Source organism: Lonchura striata, chromosome 20 (assembly GCF_050655825.1).
Source record: "Lonchura striata isolate lonStrDom1 chromosome 20, ASM5065582v1, whole genome shotgun sequence".
Lineage (NCBI taxonomy): Eukaryota > Metazoa > Chordata > Aves > Passeriformes > Estrildidae > Lonchura > Lonchura striata.
The window spans coordinates 9,607,826-9,633,805 of NC_140722.1; the positions used below are offsets into that span (position 1 = coordinate 9,607,826).

The 25,980-nt window shown below is 47.0% G+C and overlaps 1 protein-coding gene across 1 annotated transcript in view; it reads left to right on the top strand.

Moving 5' to 3' along the window:
• Positions 1-25,567, top strand: part of LOC110469024 (peroxidasin homolog) — a 44,042-nt gene extending 18,475 nt beyond the window's left edge. Inside the window, exons 5-23 of the mRNA XM_021527418.4 lie at positions 1,225-1,296; positions 2,789-2,860; positions 4,409-4,578; positions 6,591-6,708; positions 8,244-8,413; positions 8,886-9,158; positions 9,323-9,439; positions 11,537-11,695; positions 13,908-14,020; positions 15,209-15,365; positions 16,897-17,005; positions 17,762-17,919; positions 19,138-20,641; positions 21,113-21,247; positions 21,821-22,029; positions 22,889-23,003; positions 23,351-23,444; positions 23,641-23,758; positions 25,018-25,567. Of these exons, the coding sequence (XP_021383093.2) occupies positions 1,225-1,296; positions 2,789-2,860; positions 4,409-4,578; positions 6,591-6,708; positions 8,244-8,413; positions 8,886-9,158; positions 9,323-9,439; positions 11,537-11,695; positions 13,908-14,020; positions 15,209-15,365; positions 16,897-17,005; positions 17,762-17,919; positions 19,138-20,641; positions 21,113-21,247; positions 21,821-22,029; positions 22,889-23,003; positions 23,351-23,444; positions 23,641-23,736 (3,841 nt within the window). The 3' untranslated portion in view covers positions 23,737-23,758; positions 25,018-25,567. The remainder of the gene's footprint in view (positions 1-1,224; positions 1,297-2,788; positions 2,861-4,408; positions 4,579-6,590; positions 6,709-8,243; positions 8,414-8,885; positions 9,159-9,322; positions 9,440-11,536; positions 11,696-13,907; positions 14,021-15,208; positions 15,366-16,896; positions 17,006-17,761; positions 17,920-19,137; positions 20,642-21,112; positions 21,248-21,820; positions 22,030-22,888; positions 23,004-23,350; positions 23,445-23,640; positions 23,759-25,017) is intronic.
• Positions 25,568-25,980: the final 413 nt, after the last annotated feature.

A 25,980-nucleotide genomic window follows, 5' to 3' on the forward strand; every position in this document is an offset into this window, starting at 1 on the left:
CTTGTCTAATTCCTGAACTGTTCCCAGCTGCAGCATTTATAGGGTTGGAATGTAACCAAGGATTTTGCTGTAAAAGGAATAGGATCTAGCTTGTTCTCCAGGTTGACAGCACAAGAGGACAGAGCATAATTGGAAGTTTCAGGCAATCCTAACAATAGGTGTGTCACCAAGCTTGTGTACAATGTGGTTTTTCATCAGCCAACTCAGCAAGGATGCCTGGGAGAAAATTTAGGAAGCTGAAACTGGCTCTAAACTGAGCGTGGAGAGCTGATGCTGCCCACGGGATATTTCAGCAGTGAGCATTCCAGACTTGATGTCACGAATAAAAGAAAAAAAAAACAAAACCAACAAAACCACAAAACCAACAAACAACCCACTGAAAAGTCCCATCTGTTTTCAATCCCAGGCAGGCTTAGCTCCAGAAGAAATAGCTTTGCTCAAATCCTACCCCGTTTTCCTGTCCCCACAAGCCAGGTTTTCAAGAAAAAGTATAACCTGAGTGATGGACAGGATCAGATGCTTTCCTCAAGGTCCAGGGCAATCTCAGCAGGCATCTGAGAGTGATTAGAGCACGTCCCTGTGTTCCCCATTGTGACCCTCCAGTGCAGAATCTGAGTCACCCTCTCTGATACTGGACCATTTATCATGAATCCTTCCATTACAAATCAAACAGCCATGTGGAGGCTTAGGCAATTATTTCTCAGTGCAGTCAGCTACAATAGCAGAATGAGTATTTGTAGATCTGTGATTAATCTGTGTCTGCTGTGAAATTTATGCCTGTGTAAAATAAAGGGGAACAGTTTAGGCGATTTGGGGACTGTAAAAAATCCATCTAAAAATCAGGAATGTGTCAGTTCTGCTGGTGAATGTCACAGCTCATGGCAGCAGGGAGGCTCAGGTTTTGTGGTGAGTTGCTCTGCAGGCACCACATTTCTTTTTTTGATGGCAAAGGGTGACCTGGGACAGGCAGGAGGAGCCCTAGGCCTCTGGAGTGGCAGGTCACACTTTGGATTTCAGTGGAACTAAAAATATTAGTCTGTATTAGCAGGAAAGCCATGTTGGCCACTGTGTTTGCCTGTGGAAACTGGAGACACCAACATGGATTCTGGCTTCTCAACCCCTGCCCTGAGATGAGTGGTGACCAGCTGGGGGGCACTGGGGGATTGATCTGGGAAGTTCTGGTGTCTCTGAAATTGCAATCTGTGTGTGATTTCTGTGTCACAGGTACCTGCATTTCAACAACCTGGAAAGTCTGGAGCTGGAGACTTTTAGTGACCTGCCTAAGCTTGAAAGGCTGTGAGTAAAGATGGGATATTTATTGGGACTAAGAGGGTGAGGAGAAGGGGAAAAACCCTTTTATTTAGTGTAGCAGTTTTGGTAGCGTGAAGTGTGGTCTCCAAAATGCAAAACGAAACTTCTTTAAAGAAAGAGATTTTACATAATTGCCGAGTAGGAGGGTGACTGAGGGTGTGAAGGGAATTTCCCACTTTATGTTATGTTCAGGTTTCCATCTAAATAGGAGTAAATTTGCAAAAAGTCCTACAGCTGGTCAAGCCAAGTGAAATTTTACTCTGAGCATAAGGTCAGCAACGTTAGTCACTGTTGGGCAGAGCGAGCTAAAAAAAAGGGATAAAGTCAGAAGAAAGTCTAACAAGAAAAACACACATCCTTCTTGAAAGCAGTAAGGAAATGGAGTCTCCTGCTCCCCAGGACTGCTTCTAGCAGTAATGGAGCCACCAGCACAACATTCCATGTGTGGTTCCCACTCCATGGAGAAACCAGCAGACTTTTCTGGGTTGTGTGGAAATGTGCCTTATATCCATACACGCCAAAGAAATAAAATTGTGGGATCCCACACCCTTAGGAAAATTCAGACCTGGATCAGTACATGGCTGATCTCAGCCACTGTATTGGATCCAACAAAAATTCTGGATTTAAATTTTAAAGGAAAGTTTTTCAGCCTCCAAGGTGGGCAGCCAGGCTGGATTCTGGTGCACACATGTGTGTACAGACATTTGCACTTGAGCTGTGCTGCTTTTGTGTTCTCTCCTGTTCCACCACCTACTAAAATTGCTTCATCTCTATTATCAATGGTCTCTTATGAGTTTTAGATGTAACCAACTCAAGTAAATTCCCCCACCATTATGGGAATGGGGAGTTAATTATCTGCACTTGGTCCCCACTAAAATGGTGCATTTTAACGCTGTCAGGGTTTCTCCCTAAGAACTGGAGTGTTTTATGTGTGTGCTAAGATTCTGGAAGTGAGAATTTGCCTCAGTTTTGTTCAGAGATAAGCCCAGTTGAGGTGGCTGTTGTCTGAATTACATTTGCTCATGGATTTGGGCTAATAACTACATGGAGTCTAAGGCAGGAATTGTCTAACATCAATGGCTGCCCTTTTGAAATTGTCACGTCATCTGCACAGGGGAAGGAAAAGGTCCCTTTGAGCTGACCCAGGCCCAGAAAACAGAGGGTGGGTCCAGTCTGAGGGGATTTTGTGCCCTTTCTCCTCCCTGTGCAGAGAAACTGGAAGGGTCCAGCTTAGACCTGTTCCATCACATCCTGAGTCACTGTTTCCAGCCCACACCCGCTCTGGGCTTTGGCAAATTACGTCACACCCACCGAGGGATGAAATCCCTCCAGCTCATGGAAACAAACACGGAATTTAAAAACTGAGCTCCGTTTTGATGAGTGGCCTTTGCATTTAGACTGAGTTGTGACCTGGGGTGTTATCATGCTCACAGTGCAAATTCTGAATCATGCTTTGGCATGGCTTCTCCCACTGCAGATTCTTGCACAACAACAAGATTTCCAGGATTCATCCAGGGACATTCTCTCAATTGGAGTCCCTCAAACGGCTGTAAGTAAAAAACATTGCCTGCAAAGAAGACTTGTTTATCTTCAATCAGATGGGCAGGACCTGAGGAAGAATGTGCCTGGTTGGCAAAGCTTTTAGTTGTTGCACTTCCAAGGCCACTGCTAAGTTTATAAAACAGTTTTGATTGGACGTGAAAGCTTATTTAAGCAGTTAGAAGTTTCTTTATGCTGGTGTCTAATTATAATCAGGTTACAGCTTAATAATGTCACAGGAATGAACGTTCCTGGAAAGTCTTCACAACAGTTTGAACACATAAAGCATCTTTGAAAAATGCAGAAAGTCCAGGTCATGGATATGACCTCGAACATGTCTGTAGATCAGTATCTAACATACTTAGAAAAATCATAGTCATAAAAGAAAAGGCTTGTTTTCTAGATTGAAATTAGTCAGAGGAATGCCAAGGGGCATGATTCCCTTTCCATGCAGGAATTCCCCAGGGTGCCATTCTCACATAACCTGTCTGTCTCTTAAGCTTACTTCTTTCTTGCTTTGGTTTTATGAGCTCTGGAAATAAGTTCTATGATGTGTTTGGGAGGAAAAAAAAATGCAAAAGGTAAAGAATTTTGGTGTTTTGCCATGATTTTCAAGTACAATAAAGTAATGTATTTCTCACTGCTGCCCTCAGTGATTTCTGCAAGCAGGTAAAATGCTTCACTTCTCTTTAACAGGGAATATCTTGTGAAATGTTGTCTGTAGGTGCCAAAGAAAAAGATGGGATGTCTATAAAATACTCGGTCATGGCCCTGTGTGAAATCTCACATTCTCAAATATGTGACCCCGAACGTGTTAGAATTTTCTTCCTTTCATTTTGTTTTTTTGTTTGTTTGGTTTTGGATGGCTGTGCTGGTTTTGGAAACCATGACAATGGCCCAGACCCATCGACTGTAAAACTGTCAGTGGGGAAGGAGGCACAAACTAATCCCCCTGTAGTCCTCCTTTATCCTCATGGCTAGCACTGCTCCTAGGAATGAAGTCAGTGCAGGGAAGAGGCTGGGGGCACTGGGAGGTCACTGGAGCTCCATTTGCTGTGGTTCAGGCTTGTGTTGCAGTAATAAAAGTTCTCCCAGTTGTGCAGAAATGCTGCAAGCCCTCACAGCTGGTTACAGGAAGGGTCTGATCCCATCCACACGTAAATAAATGGGAAGGGTTTTTTGGAGCTAAAAGAGAAAAACTGCAACAGAGGCAGTTCTCCCAGAATTCAGTAAAGGTTGAAACCTCCATTCCAGGGTAAAACCCAATATTTCAGTGTCTCCAGTAGTCTAAAACTGCATAATCCAGTTTGACTGAATAATTTCTATTTGAAACTGGAATAGTTGGTAGTAGCTGTTCAATTAAATCTTACAAATTGGTCAAGCATCCTAGTTAACCATCGTGGCAATGAGAAAACTCAGATTTTCACCTGGGATATAATCAAATGCAGGTCAAACCACCCAGGTGACCCTTCACTCTGGGGGGCTGTGTCCCCTGGAGAGGGAGGCAGCACAGCAGCTGGAGGCTGGGCACTCAGCTGCCTTTTCCTGGCTGTTGCAGGCGGCTGGACTCCAACTCCCTGTTCTGCGACTGTGACCTGCTGTGGCTGGCAGAGCTGCTGAAGCAATCTGCAGAGCGGGGCAGCATCCAGAGCGCTGCCACCTGCGAGGCTCCGCGGGAGCTGCACGGCCGCTCCATCGCCACCCTGACCGCCCGGGAGTTCAACTGTGGTGAGCAAGTCACAGCCCTCCATCGGCCACCCTCAGCCCCTGGAGCTGGGCTTTGCTCTGGGAATTGCTTCCTCCAGCCCTTTTCCTCCCTCTGGCCTCTGCTGGCATCCTGATTTCTCCCTCCTTCACTGCTGAAATGGGAAAATCCCAGTGGGGCTGCAGGAGGATGCTGATACTCCCAGGGGTGTTGGAGGCAGCTGTGTCTTGGCTTTTTGCAAAGAGTAGGGCTGGTAAAGGATCTGCTGCACCAGTGGCTAAGCCAGGAACCAGGGGAAATACCCCACATTAGGCTGAACAGGAGGGGATCACTGGGAGAGCTGCAGTGGCAGGAAACACAACTGAAAACTGAGTGAGAGCATCGCAGATATGGAGCCGAATGCTGTGTTTGATTGTGGTGTAACCTGATGGATTTTGTTAGGCTGTGATGCTTTAAATTTAGAAATTTAAATCAGGTTTTGTTCTGAAAAATCTGAAAATTAGATATTTCATATAGAAAAACACAAAATTCAGATTTTTAAGTGGAGGTTGGCACAAACATTGCTGTAGTTCCGTGGTGCTTTGCTGCTGGTAGAGTCAGTTTGAGAAATTCCCACCCACAAGGGTTGGCTGTTAGTTCCCCCCACTGGATATGGCAATCCAGTTGTGTATGGCCCTGCTGTGAGCCAAATGTGTGAGCTCAGCTGGATTTTGAAGAGCCCTCCATTGAATTCAGTTTTCTCTTATGACTTCATTATGAAAAAAAAAAAAAGAAAATTTACCATTTCACAGATTAATTTAGGGCACAGCCATGCAAAGATTTGAGTTGGCACAAAAAGGTCTGTGACCTCAAGGGAAGGGGGGATAGGAAGGGCCTAGGGAAAGCAGCTGGAGACACATGGAGTGGCTGTGCCACACAGCAAGCTGTCCCCAACACACTCCCAGTGCCACAGTACAGCTGTTAGTGCAAATTTGTTCTGGTTTAGGCATGGAAACACAGTGGGGTGTCTGTCAAATTACCAGAGCACCTGGTGGGAAGATTTTGCTGGCATTTGGCTTTCACTCTGGTGGTGTGCCAGCTGGGAAGAGAAATGATACAGAGTTCAGCACAGAGCTCTACCCATGCAGGTGGCTGATATTTGAGTCAGTCCGAAAGCTGCTGGTACTATTAACCCACGGCTTTGAGCAGCTGTGAGCCACAGGGCCAAATCTGCCCGGGTCAGTGCTTTGTGGGGCTGTGCTGGGTTTGAGCTGTGCTGGATTTGCTTTTGGGGATTTTTTCTGAGCCATTAATTTGTGGTCTGAGGAGTGAGGATGATGCCCTTCCGTTGGAGGAGGTGACAGGTTCTCAATTTTAGGAATAATCCAGCTGGTTTTACTGGCTTACTGGTGAACATGCAGATTGTGAAATGGGTAAGCTTTTTGAATCAAGCTCAAGCACTCCGGCGCTTGTCCATAAATTCCTCCCTGTTTCAGCACATCCTTTCAATGTTTAACTTGCTTGGTGCTTGAATACATCTCAAAGTGAAGAACACGGTGAAAGGCTTGGCTGGATAGGGACAGGATGATGAATGAAGCCATAATGAATAAAATCCTGTTGGGAAGGAAGTGGTGTGGTTTGCAGGGAGCTGGCTCTGTGCTCAGGTGGAGCAGAAAGCTGCAGGCTGCCAAGGGCAGAAAAACAACCCAAGTGAGGATGCTACTGACTTTGCTTCTTTGGAGGGAGACAGGGACCAGCTCTTTAATGAACCCCTATACAGCCAGGACTGTGGGAACTGATCCACTGCCCAACTACAGGGAATAGGAACAGCAGCAATTCCCCAGGGCCTTTACAGGTGAATGATGCTATTCCTCCATGATATTTGCAGGTGTTAGTGACTTTGGGGTGGCTCTGAGCAGATGCTGCTGTCCCTGGGGCTGTGCCTATTTCTTGGGGCGTTGTAGGATGGGTGTTGTGTGCCCCACCATACCCCAGCTGGGCTGCAGGTAGTTCTGTGCTGCTTTGGACTGGCTTGTGTTCAAATGATGTTTTGCAGAGAGGCCACGAATAACCTCAGAACCCCAGGACGTCGATGTGCTCTTGGGAAACACAGTTTATTTCACCTGCAGGGCAGAAGGCAACCCAAAGCCTGCCATTATTTGGCTGCACAACAAGTAAGTCACATACAAGGAGCCCTTGGGTGGCAAAGGTTTTCAAGCACTGAGCTCTTCAGTGCCTGCCTGTAATTACAAAAGTTGTTTCACACAACGTTAAAAACAAACAAAAAAAACCAACAACAACAACAAAAAAGAAGAAGAACAAAAAATACATTTTTTTCATGGGTTATATTTACCTTCCTTTTAACATCATTCTCTGGTGGTGACCATGTAATCCAAGTGGTGTTTTCATCTGCATTTGAAATATTTCATCTGCATTTGTAATGGATTCCAAGAGCTTGTAAGTTTCCTACAAACATATTCTGCAGTCTGAAAGCAGTTGTCTTTTGATCAGGAAAAAAATAAAATTAGAGTTTCATGTTGCTCTCAGCCACCATGCTGGCCATTTGTTAACTGCTGAAATGCTCACTAAAGGCTGATCATGCTAGGTATGAGGTTTCTTTCCAGAGGGAAAAATTGCTGTGCTCCACTGAAGGACAGAATTTACAAATTCATGTATAGATTATTTGCTAGATGCCAGGGTGTTCTGGGAAATGCTGCACAATAAAATATTCTGCACCCACTGTGGAAGTGAAGCTGCTTTGCTCTTTATAAGCTTCTTGTCTGGTGAAGCCTGAGCAGGGCTCGGTTATTAGTAAAAAATGATCAATGTGTGCTTCTTCAGCAAGCCCCCCACCAGGCAGAGTTTCAGTCCAGAGCAAAAGTTTATGGCTGAGTTAAGTCCCTTTGGAAGGAAGGTTTTGTTAGGGAAATGCTGGCAGGCTCCCAAAGACAGCATTGTAAGAAGAATAATGATAATAAATGTTCAACAAACGAGATATGGCTGGAGTGAGGAGACACCAAGGGAATTAAATAAATGCCCAGCAAGCAGATTAGCTTTCATAGTGGGTTCAGCCTTTGTCCTAGGGGGAGAGGGGTCCCTTCTTCCCTTTCCATCATCTGCAGCCATCCAAGATTCCTTTGTGCTGGGACAAATGGGATGCAGCACTGGGACCTTCTGCCACGGGCTGGGATCCAGGAGTCACAAGTCATTGCAGAGAGAAGGAAGATGTTTCACAGCTCTCGGGCTGGGTTGGAGTCCAAGCTGTGTTGGGGTCCCATGGTGACTTCTCAGAGCTTTTTGCTCCTCTCAGGCCTTTGAGTCTCGAGTTTGAATAGCAATGGCTGCACACAAGGACAATATTAATTCATTGCTAAATTTGCACTTAGTGAGTAAGAACAGGCTTTCAGGGCCAGGACGCCCTGACAAAGGCAGGGATGCTGTGACAGGGGAACAAAGTGCTTTCCTGATGGGCTGTAAATGTCCTGTGTAATCAGTGGGGAGAGAAAAAGCAGCTCACCCAGGGAGCAAATCAGAGCTGGAGCTGCAGTTCAGCGCTGTGAATCAGAACTCTTGCTGCAAATTTCCCGAAGTCTCAGAGTAGCTCCAAGAAACACCAACTTACTGCAATGCAAAGCCCCCAGATCCCCCCGGGAGGGACCACCAGTCTTTATTCCTTTCAGATTTTGCCTGTTTGTGGCTGTTTTTTCAGTAACAAGATTGACATGAAAGATGACAACCGCCTGAACCTGTTGCAAGATGGTACCTTGATGATCCAGAACACCAAGGAGTCGGACAAAGGCGTCTACCAGTGCATGGCCAAGAACATTGCTGGGGAGGTCAAGACGCAGGAAGTCGTGCTGCGTTATTTTGGCACCCCATGTAATTGAGCTTTGTGCACCCCTTTATGACCTGGGCAGCTGGGGATGGGAGTGGAGCTAAATCAGAGTCACTCCCAGCTTTTTGTGTGCCAAGATGTTCTTGGTGAGCTGGGGGAGAGAGTGGTGACAGCCAAGGGAGGCCTGAGCTTCAGGGGCTCCCACTGGAGTGGGAAAAGGGGTACTTAGAGAATGAAGGCAATTTGGGACTGGGGAGGGAGTTTGAAGTTTGGGGTGAATGCTGCAGCACAAGGGTGAAGGGGACACGGGCATGGGGATGCTCCAGCACTGGGTGAGTGGGTGTGAGGAGGTGGTGGGAAGATACTGGGGGCATTGCTCACAGTGAGGATTTGGATGTGAGGGAAGAACCAGAATGAGTTGCTGGACTCCACTCCCCAGAGTGGGAGTCCAAGCAACTTCTGCCCATCAGTGAGCAGGCAGCAGAGCTGGTTCCTAAAACTCTCCTTTCCTTCCAGCCAAGCCCACTTTTGTGATCCAGCCACAGAACACCGAAGTCCTGGTTGGGGAAAGTGTCACCCTGGAGTGTGGGGTCTCTGGGCATCCCCACCCTCGCATCACCTGGACCCTTGGCATGGGCTCTCCTCTGCCACAGGATTCCCGTTTCACCATCACCAGCTCTGGAGGACTCTTCATTCAGAACGTCACCTTCTTGGACCAGGGGCAGTACAACTGCAATGCCAGCAACTCCGAGGGATCCATCCAGGCCACAGCAAAGATCATAGTGCAAGGTGAGGGCTCCCAGCTGATCCTCTGAGGGTTCTGGGATGTTTCTGGCACACAATGTTTGGTCAGTGGGTTGTATTTGGGTCTTGTGACTGGTTCTGCTCCCATGAACTCCCTGAGTTTGCTGCCTGTGTGTTTCCTGCTGTCCAGTCATTGCTTTCCCTTCCAGATTCTCCCAGGTTTCTCGTCATTCCCACGGATCAGACAGTAACTGAAGGACAAAGTGTGGATTTCCCCTGCTCTGCTGAGGGTCACCCTCCCCCTGTGATTACCTGGACAAGGGCAGGTACTGCACCACTTGTGGCTTCTCTCTCCCATGCCATCATCCACGGGCTGTGGGTGGGAGCAGCTAAGCTGCTGGTCCAGGGTGGGGGCTTGCAGTGGTGGCAAGGACAAATTGTGACCAGCACAGACCCAGTCCCACTTTTAGCTACCAAGGATGGTGTTAAGCACTGAGGAAGAAGCATCTCTGGTCTCTGTCACAAGGAAAGAGTGTGATGGTTTTCATCAGCATGAAACCCATGGAAAGCCTTATACTTCTTGCTGCAGTGGCTTCCCACCTCCTTTGAAAAGGCAAGGTCTGGATACTCCCAGTCAGTGGATATCAATCACAGAATTGTTTGAATGGGAAAAGACATCTAAGATCATGAATTCTAGCCTTTAACCCAATCCTGCCACATTCACTTCTAAACTGTGTCCCTAAATGCCAAATCTACACTTTTTTTTGACACTTCTGGGGATGATTCCACCTCCTCCTTTTGCAGTACCACCATGTGCCAGCTCTGTGTCATTGTCCTTGACTTGCTGCTCTTGTGGAGCACATTGCAGAAGGGCACCTTTCAGTGGCACACCTCAGAGTTTTCTCATAGCTTAGGAAAAAAGATTTTGGGACAACAGGTGGTGGTGAACTTTTAAAGTCTCAAATAATTGTTAATGCTGGCTCCACTGAACTGATCTCATCCAGCACTTTCTGGGACAGAAGCCAATAATGCTTGGCCCAGAGGTCCTCCAACTTTTCATTATGCTTCACAAGCCATAATTAATGGTTTAGGGCTGTGGAGAGTTTGTGGGTATTGTGTTCCAGCTTCCACAGCAAAGGCCCTGACACAGAGTTAAGAAGGACCAGCTGAAATTCTGCTCTGCCAGCATGTTCTCCATCTCCTTTAACCTGTTTTCCTCCACTTCCCAGAAAACACATCTTAGGCACGTGGAAAGGAGCACAGTGACAAGAAGTGAGGTTCATAACTGCTTTGTAACCAGATTTGCACTCAGCACTCCATACATAAAAAAAACCAACAAAGCTTTATAGTGCTTTCACATGCTGAAAGCAAGATGAGGGGAGCATTGAGATGAGCACTGCTCATCTCAAAGCCACTTTTGAGAGTGTAGGGGCTTTTGTATTTGGGATGAATAAGCAGAGGATGAATAAATGGAGGAAAATTGAGTATATGTGAAAAAAAAAAAGTCGCTAGCCTGACAAATTTTGATAATTTTATTCGGTTTTATTAAAGTGTTTTAGTTTTCAGCTTTTGTCCTGAAATAGAGAAAATATTGAAACAGCTGTTTCCAAACCAAAAAATCATACCAACAAATTTAGAAAGACAATGCCAAATGTTTCCGTTTATTTGATGAAACAGTTTGGATAATTGAAGAGTGATTTGCTATCCATCAAGGGTCAAAATATCTGCAGATTGCACTAAAAAAATTCTTAGGAGGAAAGAAAAAAGGTTCCAGCACTTCCCAGCTGATCAGACAAGACAACTCATTGTGTAAAGGTGGTATTTCAGGGCAATTGATTCTGGGAAGGAAATGAAATGTGTGACTATCACACAGACCCCTCCAGTGATGGTGATGCCTTCAAAATCTAGAAACAACACCAAACATTTTTGAGACAATATTAATATAGGAAGTAATATAAAAAAAGGTCTTTAACTGAAGGCATCCAAGTGGGAATATGGCAAATTGCATGCTGAAGATGTGCTGAAAATGCACACATGTCAAAGCACATGTGACCTAGGCCAAGTACAGTTTTATAAGTTCAGTAAATTCACATAATTGACGAGAATCCCCAGTTAGAAACACAGGTAATGAAGTCATTCCCCGCCTTGGTTCAACCCCTTCTGAAGCCTCCCTTGTTTCTAGTTGTTTATGCCTAATACTTGAGAAAGTATCTTGGGAAGGTTTCTTGATTTCTGTAAGAAGCAAGAAGACCAGAACTGGCCCTCAGGAATTTGTTTGTCTAATAGGAGAAGCGCCAGAGTTAGGAACCCTTATAACCACCCAATAACACCCAACACCCAACAGATGCGGAGAACACACAGAAGCAAAAACCCACTTTGGCATCCGTGGGGTGAGGGAATTAACGAGCTGCTTGCTCACCCAGGTGGGCCCTTGCCGAGCGACCGGCGGCACAGCGTGCTGGCCACGGGCACGCTGCGGGTGGGGCGGGTGGCCCTGCACGACCACGGGCAGTACGAGTGCCACGCCATCAGCGCCATCGGCGTCAGGACGCTCCCGGTGCAGCTCTCGGTGACCCCGCGAGGTGAGCGGGGCTGGCAGAGGGGTGCTGTTCTCTCCGAGTCCAGCACATCCCTCTGGCTGCCCTGGTTGTCTCAAGATCCTGAAAAAGGTCTCGGAGACCTCGTCAAGAAGTTTAAAAGCATCTGTGGTTTTGATTCTAGCCTGTGGAAAGGGCTGTCAGTTTTGTATGAGTGCTAGTCACAAGCGGTTTAGTAGTGTGATATTTGAACTAACACAGGGTGGAAAAGTAGAATTTTGGGATTTTTAGAATGGGGTTCAAGGGGGTACAAGATGGAGGAATTTGGGCGTGTCCTGGCCACCTCCTTTCTTCTTGTCCTCCATGCCTTGGTGTGATGGTGGCACTTTTCTGTTGGTTTAAGGTAGAGATACACTATGTAACAGATGATAGAATTGGTGAAGAAATTGAAAACAGCATAGTTTTGAGTATATAAAACTCAAAGCCACCCAAGGCTCGGGGCAGATGACCATGGTGGAGTTGTGTCATGGTTTGACACTGCCACAATGCCAGCGCCCCCATGAAAATGTAACCTATCAATTGAATGCTGTGAAATGCGATTGAGAACAGAGCAAAGCAGGCCAAACTTAATAACAAGGAGAAAACTTTATTACACTACTACTACTACTACTACTACTACTGCTACTATAAAAGGGGGGGAAAAAAAACCCCACAAAATTCAAAATGAAAACCTTTCAAAACATTCCTCCTCCCACCACCCAACTCCAATAAATCACAGCGAGACACATTTGGACCCTTAATCAAGTCTTCATCCTTCCACATAATCAATACTGAGTCCATCAGGGGAGAGAGGAGTCTCCCTTGCACCATAGACCCCCCAGGAAACACAGATGCCACCTCTTGTGTTTCCATGTCACACATGGCACTTGCTAGAGCTCGGCAGGTCAAAGAAAAAATGTTTAGATAAAAAGAAATTCACAACCTTGAAAGCACAATTGGAATTGTTCCAGGCTCCTTCATTTGGCTGTGTTCGGGCTAGGGAAGAAAAGATTCTCTATGATCTCTCTTGGGGTCATCCTGACCTTAGGAACCCTGAGAGAGAAACCCCACAGAAATCCACGACATTATTTGATTTTGTGGTCAATAACCATCTGAACAGGCAGGGAGCTGTCCCCTCTCCTATGGGGTGGGATTTTGCTCTTCCCTGGGAGCAGGCATCCGGCCACGAGAGCTCCATCAGCTGCTGGGAAATGTGGGAGAGGTTTCCAAGGTTTGTAAATTGGAATAAGTTGGTTTAGTTCGGGAGTTGTCATAGCGAAAATTGCTTTGGTAAAGGAAAATTGGATAATTTTCCTTTAAAAACTGGATAGTTTTCAAAAAAAGTGTATGAATTAAATTCTTACTAATAGATATATATATATTTCTATTTAAAAATGTTGTGTTTCCTATAGAATTATTAGCAAAATTCTTTTCCAAACAAAACATTCTGTAAAATGTAATGCTTCCTTCTAGCAAACATTTAACTCTGGCTCTTGATACATTTGTCTTAAATGTTCCCTACCAGGTCATAAATTCAGTCTAAATTTAGGTTTCCTAAAATCAAGACTCTAAAACAAAAGTCACACAGGGATGCTTTTGCTTAATTAAAGCTTTTTTTTTTTTCCTTAATTTTTTTAAAGCTCTTTCTTAGTTTTCTTTTTTTCCTTACAAATTATTCTTCTAAATAAGCAAACTTCCCTTCTTGTTCACTAACAGGGCAGGGTTTTACTAATAGCAGACTGGAGGGAAGGAAACATTCTAGAATCATGAAATTAGTGAAGCTTCAATCACAGAATTCACAGAATATTTTAAGACAAGCAAGATCAATATAGTTATTTAATCTAGCCTGACTAACACTTTGAGAGAGCTTCATCTGATAATTCCTGAAGCAAGTCATGATCCCTGTTTCAGCTGGAGCATCTTTTCTAGAAAGCCTTTGAATTAAGGATTTTAAATGGTGCAGCACATTCCTGTGTAATTGCCCCAAGTAGAGATGCAGAGGAGCAGAAAATAATGAACATAAATTATATAAATTTATGACCAGAGAGCTTGGTAGAGAGACAGAGAGCACAGGGTGAGCTGCTGCTGCCCCTGTGCGGAGCCCCTGCAAGAGCAGCAGCTCTGCTTTCCCCTTGCTGAGATGTTTTTTCACACACAGATTTCTCTGTTTTCCTTGATGCAGTTTTCACCCCAGTGACTTTTCCCCTGTGTTGTGCAGTGATCCCGGTGTTCCTTCATCCCCCCCAAGACCTGGTGGCAGAGACAGGCCAGGACGTTTCCATTTCCTGCGCTGCGCAGGGAGACCCTCGGCCCACCATCACCTGGGTCAAGGTACGTGGTGACTTCACATCACTGGGGAGAGGGACAGCTCCTCTGGGGGAGAATTCAACAGCTCCCTCCTTCAACACCTCTCCCAGTTTCATTAATTTTGCAATATACGTGGATAAAGACCAACATTTCCACTGATTTGGGGTTTTTAAGAGAGCATTGCAGTTTCTCAGGCTCAAAGCCTTGCAGCAAGTTCTTCCTTCCAAAAGCATCACTTGAAGCCAGTGACATTCCAGGATATTTTAAATACTTGTTTGACCATCCCTGGAAGAAAAAAAAAAACCCACTTTGAAATTTTTTTTTTTTTTCTAAGTAGCTTTTCCTTATATCCAGGATTCCTGCTGATGGTATTGGATGATGCTTGTTGGCTCCAGATTTCATGGGGCAAAGCCACGATCCCTCAAAATCACACAGCAGCCTGGCTGCTCTTTCCAAGAATTCATTAGATTAAGTTCCTCTGACTTTTTCCCTGCTATTCTGTAGTACAACACTTGGGACTTTCCTTGTTACCTGCCCTGCCTTTGAGCACAGTCAGGCACAGAAAATGCTTGAGCCACACTTACCCCACAAAAGTCTGGTGGGAGGTGAACCAGCTTTCTTTCTTTTCAGCTTTCTGTGGGCTCAACCATCAGTGGGAGCAGAAGGAAAGGGCCTGAGAGAACAGCAGAGCAAGCTTTAGGTTGTGGCAGGGCAGCAGAAAGATGTTAAGAAGCAGGAGATTTAAAATCACATCTGCCACCAGCCAGGCTGAGGTCAGGTTTGAGTGATGCTGTCAGAGCCAGCAAAAGCTGGGCTCTGCAGATCAAGGCCAGCAAAAATCCATCAATTTGTTGTCCTAAAACTGAAAGCATTGAAATTTAATTCTGTGCCATGAAACTTCTGTGGGGGCATCAGGGCCTGGGACTTGTTCCAGCCAGCATGTCTGGGTGGGGTGTCCTGTGGGGTATCCTGTGGGGACAGCCTGGGCAGGGCCAGAGGAAAGAGCTAAGCAGGGACCTCCTCACTGCGGGTCCAATCAGGAGCAGGTGTCCTTGGACTGCTCTCTGGTTTCTCTGGAAGAGCAATGCTAACATCTGGTGGCCACATTTGTTCATCACATCCATCCCCGGGCTTGCTGAGCAGGCTGAAGGCTGGGCTGGTGGGAAGCTCTCCTTGCTCTGACACAGCTTCTGTCTTTTGGTGGTGCAACAGGAGGGCATCCAGATCACAGAGAGCGGCAAGTTCCACATCAGCCAGGATGGGACCCTCTCCATTCAGGACCTGGGTGTGGCTGACCAGGGCAGATACGAGTGCATAGCAAGGAACCCCTTTGGCTTCACTTCGAGTGCCATGCAGCTCACCATCACCGGTACCGTACCTCCCCCCGGGCCTTCTCTGGCTCCCGTGTAAGGACGTGCTGTGCTCTGTTGGCAGCTACACTTTGAGCAGATAATTATGTAAGAAATTATTTCTTCAGCTTCTTTGCAGACAGGTCCTTTGGGTCGGAGTCATCTCGTTGTGAAAGCCCACGCACTTCCCAGCTGCCCCTCGCTGTTTGCTCAGCTGAGCTGCAGTTGCTCCCTGCAAAGCCAGAGGTGTTGTCTTAAACCTCCTCCTGCAAGCCCAGCTGTCAGTGTCCATGTAGTTACTGCCTTTGCTGGGAGGGAGAAACTTATTAAAATGTGCCAATGTGCTCACAAATCATCATCTGACCAAAACCTCACACTCTGGGGAAGGGAGGAGCAGAACCACATTGTCACTGCAAATACAGGGGTTTAAATGTCTGCTCAGTCATAGAATCCTACACTCACAGAATCAGTAAGGCTGGAAAAGACCTTCAAGATCATCAAGTCCAGCTTTAGACTGTGCACCAATCTTGGGAATGGGAACTAAGTCTGGTTTTCAATCTGCTGCTCTGTGCATTAGGGAAGCTGTAATGGACAAGGAGGAGAAGCCTCCTTGGTCAAACCAGAGGTCAGGAGTGGAAATTGTACCTCTTAGAGGGTAAGAAAACTGGCAAAAGAAATCAAAGGCAAGCAAAAACGTTTAAAATAGAAGTAAAGAGCTGTTCCAGCAATAGCCACAGTGGATAGTGAGTGGCTTATTAGATGAATTTAGTTACATTTTCCATACAGGCGCTGTAAGCAAGGAGCTGAAAATGGTTGTTGTTTGAAATAATTCCTGAGATAATTTCTGTGGTTTGTTCTTGATTGGTGCCTCATTCACCAGCTGACTGTAGCATACACCAGTAGCCAACTGGGAACTGGTTTGTTCAGCTGTGACAAAGGCCCTGGCTTAAAAATGCATCCTGTAGTAATTTTAAAGAAATGATGTCTTTTCTTCTGAAGGTATTCCAACAATAATTTTCATATTTTTATATAAAATCGTATAGCAAATGTGGTAACAGTAAGTTTGAATTATTATTATCATAAGTATATATTAAATACTACCAATAATTAACAAATAAAGTCTTCCACAAACATAAAATTAATATATGAGCAATGTATTTAAATTAATTTCATGAATTTGAGAAATGCCTTTGTGGGAAGCAAGTATATTGTTTTGGATTAACTCACTGGGATTTTTACATTTTCTTTTTGCAGTTTAACCACTAACCAAAACAGATATTTTTCTTTTTTGCAAAAAATTTTGTATGGGAGAAAACTCTGAATGTGTGCCCACAAACATCTGAAAAACTCACCTTCTTTTTCAGGCAGTTCCCATTCTTCAGAATATCTGTCCTAAAAAATAAATTCACGGTGTTTATATTACAAGCGGAAACGCGGTTTGTTCTGCAGCGGGGTCACTGGAGCTGGTGCACAGATTTTCATGAATTGAAAGGGCCAGTTAATATGGAAGGAAATTGAGGGTGTTTTGTTGTTTCTTTGTGCTTTGGGCAGCCACGGACGTGGGCCGGAGCGGGGACACGTTTGTGGCCACGTCGCTGCGCGAGGCCATCAGCAGCGTGGACCACGCCATCAACTCCACACGTACCGAGCTCTTCAGCAAGTAAGTGTGGGAAGGGCCTGGAGCTGGGGCCTGAAGCAGAAAAGGGATAAAACCCCACAAGAAATGAAGCCTTCTCAAAGCTCATTTTATCACTGGCAGCCTGCAAAGGAAAGCTATGGGGGTTTTTTTTTGAGTGCTGGAGGTTGAAGCTGCACTATGTAGGATGTGATAGAGCTTCCCGACAGATTTGGGATTCTGGAAAAATGAGATACACGAGCATCATCTCTTATGTCACTTTTATCTGCGTTTTGTCAGCTGGAGTTTGTTGTGGAGATAGTGCATAAAAAGGAAAATAATCAAAGTAGTTGTTTTATGAATGTAACTGACTTTGTGGAGGGTGTACAGAAATAATAATATAAAAATTCCAACCATTTCCTCAGTAAAAAATAAATTCTCGAGTGAATATGATTCAATCCTTTTCTACCCCAATATATGTTTTTATTGGAAGGATGGATAGTTTGTATTAAGCCAGAAACCTTCTGGGCTTCAGCTGTTGAAAAGTGAAAAAATAAATTGCTATCACAGAAAAAACCCAGAGAAACTGAGGGAATTAAATATGTGCATTTTCCTGGGGAAAAATATCCTTTCTTTAATCATCTGCAATGTGCAGGCAAGCCATGTTATTCTTACACTAAACTGGGGGCCAAGCACTAGACCAGCTTAGAGCCTGACTCTTGCTGCTTGTAGTGTCTCACTGCCCTGAGCAGAAGTGATTAATTTTAATGATCCTGCATCACTTTTGATTCCTGGAAACAGGCGCCCCAAGACTCCCAATGACCTCCTGGCTCTGTTCCGCTACCCGAGGGACCCCTACACCATCGAGACAGCCAGGGCAGGGGAGATCTTTGAAAGGACCCTGCAGCTGATTCAGGAACATGTGCAGCAAGGGCTGATTGTGGACATGAATGTCACAGGTAGGAGAGACTTCATTTCCCTTCTTATTAGTTTAAAATGTGCAGTGGTATATCAAAAATCAAGATAAATGTTGGGTACATCAAGAAATGTGTTGTCTGGGTGGCAATTCTTTCTATATCTCATGGGGTTTTTTTAACAGCTGAAGGGCTGGTCTTATGTTAATTGAACCAGTTTGATATCCAGGAAAATGTTTAATTCCCTGTTTTGGTAAAGGTTTCTTAGATGGCTATAAAAGCCCTATTCCTTAAAAAAATATTAGCCATCTAACTGATAAAGGAGTATCCTTGTGGGTCTGAGGTTCAGACTCTCAACAGCATGGTCTGAGATGTTTCCTGCCCTCCAAATGGCAATGAGAACAGTGCTGTGAACTCAGAGGTATTTGGGTGCTGCTACAGAGGAAGTGGGATATCCCTTTTCTGTCTCTACTACTTTGACCTCTTAGTTACAAACTCAGGTAAGTTCCAGCAGCTCAGGTTCCTTGTGCTGAGGTAAGATAGCAAACAACAAAGCAATGTAACACCAGAAGTACCTAATGAGGTTCAGTCATGCAGCAGCTGGACCCCAAAACTTCCTACCTGGCACATCCTTGATATATAACAAGCACTGCTGTTCACTGCGTGCTTCTACCTATACGTGTGATTCATCATGGAGCAGGCATGTGTGTTTGGGGCCTGTAAATATTTTTTCCTGCCTGGATGTGTTCCAGGGTGCAAGGAATGCCTCTCCAGGCAGCAGGTCTGGTCTGGGCTGGTTGGACTGCCAGCCTCTCCTCCTCATTGCCCTGTCAGCATCCACACAATGCAGCATCATTCAGCATTTTCACACGGCCCAGCAGTGCCCTGGCAGTCACTCACGGCTTCCTGCTGCTCGTCACGTAGAGCTTGGGTGGGTGATGGAACTCGTGGTGGCAGGAATAACCCAGGGAGCCATAAAATAAACCTAGAATAGGGACCAAGACCACCCCCACAGTTTGCTCTGCCAGTCACAACATTTCTGGTTTCCAGCTCTGTGCAATTTTGTCCCTTTCTTTTTTGCTTTGTGGGTCTGATGTGATTCTGTGCTTCCTTTGCTTCCTATAAATTCCACAGCAACATGACGCTCAGAGATGCCCAAGCCCATTCCGACAGGGGTTTTCACACAGAGCCGTTCCATGGGACAGTGGGAATCAGGAGGCTGCAGGTGATGCCTGACCTGGTGCTCTGCCCTTCCCTCTGCAGGCTATCGCTACAATGACCTGGTGTCCCCTCACTACCTGACCATGATCGCCAACCTGTCGGGCTGCTCCGCGCACCGCCGCACGCCCAACTGCTCCGACATCTGCTTCCACAGGAAGTACAGGACCCATGATGGCTCTTGTAACAACCTCCAGCACCCCATGTGGGGTGCATCCCTCACAGCCTTCCAGAGGCTCCTCAAACCTGCCTACCAGAATGGATTTAACCTGCCCAGAGGGTTTTCCTTGGCAGAAGATGCCAGGGATTTGCCCCTTCCTCTACCTCGCCTTGTCTCCACTGCTATGATCGGGACCGAGACCATCACCCCCGATGACCAGTTCACACACATGCTCATGCAGTGGGGCCAGTTCCTGGACCACGACATGGACCAGACGGTGGCAGCCATCAGCATGTCCCGTTTCTCAGACGGAGCCCCCTGCAGCGAGGTGTGCACCAATGACCCCCCCTGCTTCTCCATCGCCGTCCCTGCCAACGACCCCCGCGTGCGGAACGGGCGCTGCATGTTCTTTGTGCGCTCCAGCCCCGTGTGTGGCAGCGGGATGACCTCCCTGCTGATGAACTCTGTCTATGCCAGGGAGCAGATCAACCACCTGACATCCTACATCGACGCCTCCAACGTTTACGGCAGCACGGAGCAGGAATCGCAGGAGCTGCGGGACCTGAGTGGCCAGAAAGGGCTGCTGAAGCAAGGGCGAGTCGTACCCAGCTCAGGGAAACACCTCCTTCCCTTTGCTGTGGGGCCACCCACGGAGTGCATGAGGGATGAGAACGAGAGCCCCGTGCCGTGCTTCCTGGCAGGAGACCACCGTGCCAACGAGCAGCTGGGGCTCACGGCCATGCACACGCTGTGGTTCAGGGAGCACAACCGCGTTGCCACTGAGCTGGCTGCCCTCAACCCACACTGGGACGGGGACCTCCTGTACCACGAGGCGCGGAAGATCGTGGGTGCCCAGATGCAGCACATCACCTATGCCCAGTGGCTGCCCAAGGTCCTCGGGGAGGCTGGGATGAAGATGCTGGGTGAGTACAAAGGCTACAACCCCAACGTCAACGCGGGGATTCTCAACGCCTTTGCCACGGCCGCTTTCCGCTTCGGGCACACCTTGATCAACCCCATCCTGTACCGGCTGAACGAGACCTTCCAGCCCATCCGACAAGGCCACATCCCCCTGCACAAGGCCTTCTTCTCCCCTTTCAGGATCATGCAGGAAGGGGGGATTGACCCCCTTCTCCGTGGGCTGTTTGGGGTTCCTGGGAAAATGCGGGTGCCGTCTGAACTCCTCAACATGGAGCTGACAGAGAAACTCTTCTCCATGGCGCACTCTGTGTCACTGGACTTGGCTGCTATCAACATCCAGAGAGGGCGAGACCACGGCATCCCACCCTACAACGACTTCAGGGTCTTCTGCAACCTCTCCTCAGCGCAGGAGTTTGAGGACCTCCGAAATGAGATAAAGAACTTGGAGATCAGAGAAAAGCTCAGGAGGTACTGTAGCCTGGATGTGGAAGGATCAAAACTACTGGAGACCAGTCAGTGAAAAGTTCCTGCTTCTTCCTGTACACCCATGGAATAACCTCCCCAGATATTGCCCCCTACAGATGTTAAGATAGGGTAATAACTGCGGTTTAACAATGAGGTCAGACAAATGAAGTTTCTCCAAGTGATCGGTCTGGTTTTGGGTGGAATGTTGTCAGGCACTTCTGTGGTGTAGTTTGGGAGCAGATTGAGCCTTGGAGCTATTTTCCAGTCAGATTAAACTGTGTCCTATCTGCCCTGTCTGCCTCTTCCAAGGCAGGTCTTTATCCTATTGTCTTTTAGATAAAAGCATTAAAAATATTGTCCAGATGTGTTCCTGACATACAAATTTCTATGTTGGTATCAGATTTATATTATCACCACTCTTCTCACGCTCTTATATTTTTTTTGTTTTTATATATAATATCTGTTATCCTGCAGTTTATATGGAACTACCAAAAATATTGACCTGTTTCCAGCACTTATGGTGGAGGATCTTGTTCCTGGGACCAGAGTGGGACCAACACTGATGTGCCTGTTAACAACTCAGTTCAGAAGGCTGAGGGATGGAGACAGGTATTGCCATTGGAATCATCCCAAATCCTTTGGTATTCTCTTTGGGAGGTTTTTTGCCTTACAGGAAGAAGCAGAATCTGTAATTTTTTCTTATTTATTGTCTTATGATATGAGGAACAGTGTTCTGTGTCCAGTGTATTTGCAAGAACACTTGTCACAGTTACTGTCAAGGTGTCCTTTCTTGATTAAATGATTTAATTTAATTTCACTGCAGAACACTGGGAATCATTGAGGATGTTCCCAACATCTCATGAAAATCCTAGAAAATGTCCACAGGAGCTTCTTTCTAATCCCTGTTTGCTGCTTGTGTGAACGAGACATCTTTTCCTGGCCATGCACTTAGGGCAGGAGCATGGGGGGTTGTGGGTTCAGAAAAAGCCATCTGTGTTTGCAGCCACCTGGCACCAGAGCAGACGCTCATTTTGAGGGGTGTGAGTGCTGCCACACAAATGTCAGGGAGATCATTTTCCTCTCCCAGCCTCACTCACTCACTCACTCACTCACTCACTCACTCACTCACTCACTCCCTCCTCTCCCACTCCTGAGTCATGCTGTGATTACACCCCACTGCAGATTTTGGTATGAGAACCCCGGAGTGTTCACGCCGGCGCAGCTGACTCAGATCAGACAGGCGTCCCTGGCTCGTGTCATCTGTGACAACAGTGACCACATCCAGCAGCTGCAGAGAGACGTCTTCCAGGTGGCATCATACCTGCAGGGCATGGTCAGCTGTGAGGAGATTCCTGCTGTGGACCTCCGCCTGTGGCAGGACTGTTGTGAGGGTAAGGAGAGGGATGTTCTGGCACTGACTGATGTGGCTATCACTCTGGGTGGCATTTGTCACACGTCACAGCAGCTTTTATGAAATTGTAGCTGATTTCTGGCTGCACCATGAGACCCTTGTGTCAGCAGATGGGTGCAAAGAGAACTGAAAATAGAAATGGAATGGAATGGAATGGAATGGAATGGAATGGAATGGAATGGAATGGAATAGAATAGAATAGAATAGAATAGAATAGAATAGAATAGAATAGAATAGAATAGAATAGAATAGAATAGAATAGAATAGAATAGAATAGGAAAATTATATTTCTGCTGTAAAGGACCTGCAGCAATCATCCTGTCCAATCTCCTGACCAATTCAGGGCTGATCAAAAGTTAAAGCAAATTATTAATTATGTCTTATTATTATATCCAAATGTTTCTTAAACCCTGAGAAGTTTGGGACATTTGCTACTTCTCTAGGAAGCCTGTTAACTCTGTTAGCTTCATTTTATCTGTCTGAAAGTCCACTTCGCTGAGGGCTTTGTTCTCTGACTGAGGAAGAGACTGAAACAGGACATGATCCCCAGCATGTGTCATTTCACAGATTCATTTGGGAGTCTAAATCTTTGCCATTAAACCTCAGATCCTGCCATGGTCCCCTTGGGCTGCATGCTGGTTCAGGTGTCCATTTGAGACATGGTAATCCACAAGTGATGCACACCCTTTTCCACCTCTTGGTTGCCTCCTTCCCTCTGGCCCAAGAGATGTGTCCAGGGTGGATGGTGCAGGAGGGCAGCCCTGCCTTGCGCTGCTGCCATTGACTCACCACTGTTTCAAAGACCAGTGCTCACTGCAGACTTTCCCTTCCTCCCCAAGACTGCCGGACACGAGGGCAATTCAGGGCTCTTTCGCAGCGCTTCCGGAGCAGGAGATCTCCCGGCTTCAGCTACCCAGAGGAAAACCCTGCAAAGCACAAGCCTGCCTTGCCCAGGTGTAGTATCACCCCTTTTACCTCCAGTTTATGAAAGAGAAATTCTAATAACTCTGTCCATTCACGCCTCTGAATCTGGTGCTTTGCAGAGATCTGGGGTCAGGGGTGGATCAGGAGAGAGATGCTGAGCTCAGCCAGGCCTCCACACTTCAGTGCAGAGCCCAGCTCTGATGTGTGAATACCTGAGCTGAGGGACCTTTTGGCTGGCATCTCTTGGCAGGTGAATCTTGTGGGGTCATTCCCTTTGATGCTCACTTGGAGGCTGATGTTAGAGAAGGCAAAATGATTCCCTCACCTAGGAAGCAGCTGTTTGCATAACCCCTTTCACTTTTTATCCCTGACCCCAGAGACGAGGCACCCTCTCCAAGCTCTTCCTCCAGAGAGAATCTTGAGTCCCTTGTGACTGAACTGGAGAAGACAGTCACTTCCCTACGGAAACAGGTAAAACTTGGTGCCCCAATGTTTGTCTTTCACGGAGTCATGAACCTCAGCAAAGGAAACTTGAGCCAGCATTTTCTTCTTGTATTTGGGGTGGGTTAAAGATTATCTGTGCAGTGGTGCAGACTCCTTGCATTTGGGGCAGGTTAAAGATGATCTGTGCAGACTCCTCTCAGATCTGCTGCTTTCTCCCCCCCAGGTGAATGCACTAGAGAGCCAGCTGAGGTGGCACCACAGGAACACCAGCACACGTGGACAGGGCAAGAAGATTGGGGACAAATGGAGAAAAAGATGACCACGTTGCCTCCTTGTATAAGGTCAGTGTGCTTGTTCTGGGCTGGGCCCCACAGGGTCCAGCAGTGTTCCCATGCAGGGAGGAATGGAGCAATGAGGTGATGAATGGGACATGAGGCAATGGACTGAAATGCAGCAGGTTAGACACTCGTTTCTGCTGGCAATGATTAGTGACTCACTGGAATGGGCTGTCTGGGGACGTGGTGGCGTATCCGTTCCTGGAGGTCCTTTAGGAACTGGTTTGGCAAAGATGGGGAAAGACATAAGTATAGGATGGACCAGGTGGTTTGGGTGAGGTCTCCTGGGCTTATTCTCCTGGGACTCTGGGTAGGTTTATTCTAACAACATTTAATGTCATAACCCCAAATCCAACAGCCTCGGAAGGACTTTGTGGGGAGGGATATCACAAAGCTCACTGATGGAGTGGATGGACTGGTTCCTCCCCAGGGGAACAAGGACATCTGGGCAGATGGAGCAATCCATCATTTGCTTACAAACTGGCAGAGATTTCCCCCTGCCCATCTGAGTCACTCTGCTCCTCACTCCTGAAGGCACCAGTCCTCTGTTGAGCCCAAAAGAGAGCAGCACAGCTGTGAGGTGCCTGTGTCAAGTCCCTGTCAGCCCCTGCCAGCTTGGGGACTCGCACTGCTTCTTCTTAGCAGTGACACAGACCTGGCCAGAACTCCACTCCAGGTGTTCATGGGCATGGGGAGCACAGCCTGAGCTCCCTTCTCCTGCTTCCCCTGGAGATCCCTGCAGCCTTGGCAGAGAGGCTGAACAGCTCCCTGGCACCTGCCAATCTGGGGAATGTGGTGAAGGGGTTTTATTGGGTTTTATGGTTACTTCAGGGACAGGAACAGAGGAGTTTTGAGAAATGCAGTTCTGCCAGGCAGTCAGTACTAGTAAAAGCATTAATTCTCTGGGAGTTAGATTAAAGGATGGGGCAAGGCTGGTCTGTGCTGATAAACACAGGGAAAAGCAGAAAGGGAAAGCCTGGAGGCTGGCCAGGCTGTTTATCAGCATGATTTGGTGTTTTGGTCTTTACAGATTTTCCACTAAAACAGGGACTCTGCTTCAGAAATGTGACAGTGTAGTGTGATAAATGAATTGGCTTTTCCTTGCCATTGTTTCAGATCCCTGAAGAGGCCTGGGTTTGCAGGGTCCCTGAAAAGTTTTACTGTGCGTTTAAAGGTTTTTGTGCCCCAGACCTGCCAGGTACAAAGAGCTCACTCTGCCTCCAGCTGCCCCTCCAGAGCTTCTCTGTTTTCTTGTGCCATTTCAGGTGCCCTGTGACCTGCACTCCTTCTCTCCACCAGCCAGTCCAACCCAACCCTACAGGGCTCAGAGAGCCACCACGAGACCCCCTGGTGCTGTGCCTGCTCTCACACCTCCTGTACCACTCCCTGTCCCAGGACCACTGAACTTTTGCCTGTATTGAACCTTCTGCACTGACTGTCTACGAGCCCCTCAGTCCCTGGAGCCTTCCTGCCCTTGTCAGCCTCCCAGGGATGGGCTCTGCCCTCGATGGTGACAGCCCAGAGTCTGCCAAGGTGCCTCTTTCTTCCACAGCCCCCAGGAAACAGAGACAAATTGAAGCTGCTTTAATGCCACTGTTCTACTCTGCTCCTCTTCCCATGCACTGCTGTCATCACCCACCAGCCCTTGTCTGAGCTGTCATGTGGACACCCATCCAAAACAATCCATTAAGAAGCTAAACCTTCCTCAAATGCACTGTGGTGCCAGGAAACATCTGGAGAAATCACTAAAAAAAAAAAAAAAAAAAGACAAAGAAACATGAAGAAACCCCAACCATCTTCTGGTGCCATCAAAAAGCCCAAGAGGAACCTCAGGGCTGGTATTTCAGGATGGGGTGCCAGGTACAGTGTGGCCACCCTTGGTCTCCAGCTGGGTTTGCCAGTCACTGGTGACAAGTGGCACAGCCCATGACCCCAGAGTCACCTGCCATCCCTCAGAGCCATTTCTCTCAGCATGACCTGCATTCTCCAACTTTCTGCCATTTAGGGGCCTAATTGTAATTATGCTCCTCTTCCTTTTTTTCCCTCCAAAAGGGCACTTTGCTGGAAGATGTATTTTGTGTGTAAATGTAGCAGGACCTGGAACAGAACCTCGGCTAATTAGGTGTAATGGGTGCTGTCATTAGTGGAGGGGAGCTGCTGGTTTCTGTCAATTAGGCTGGGAGGCCACGCTGTGGTGTTTGACACACGGCTGGATGCAAAATGCTGCT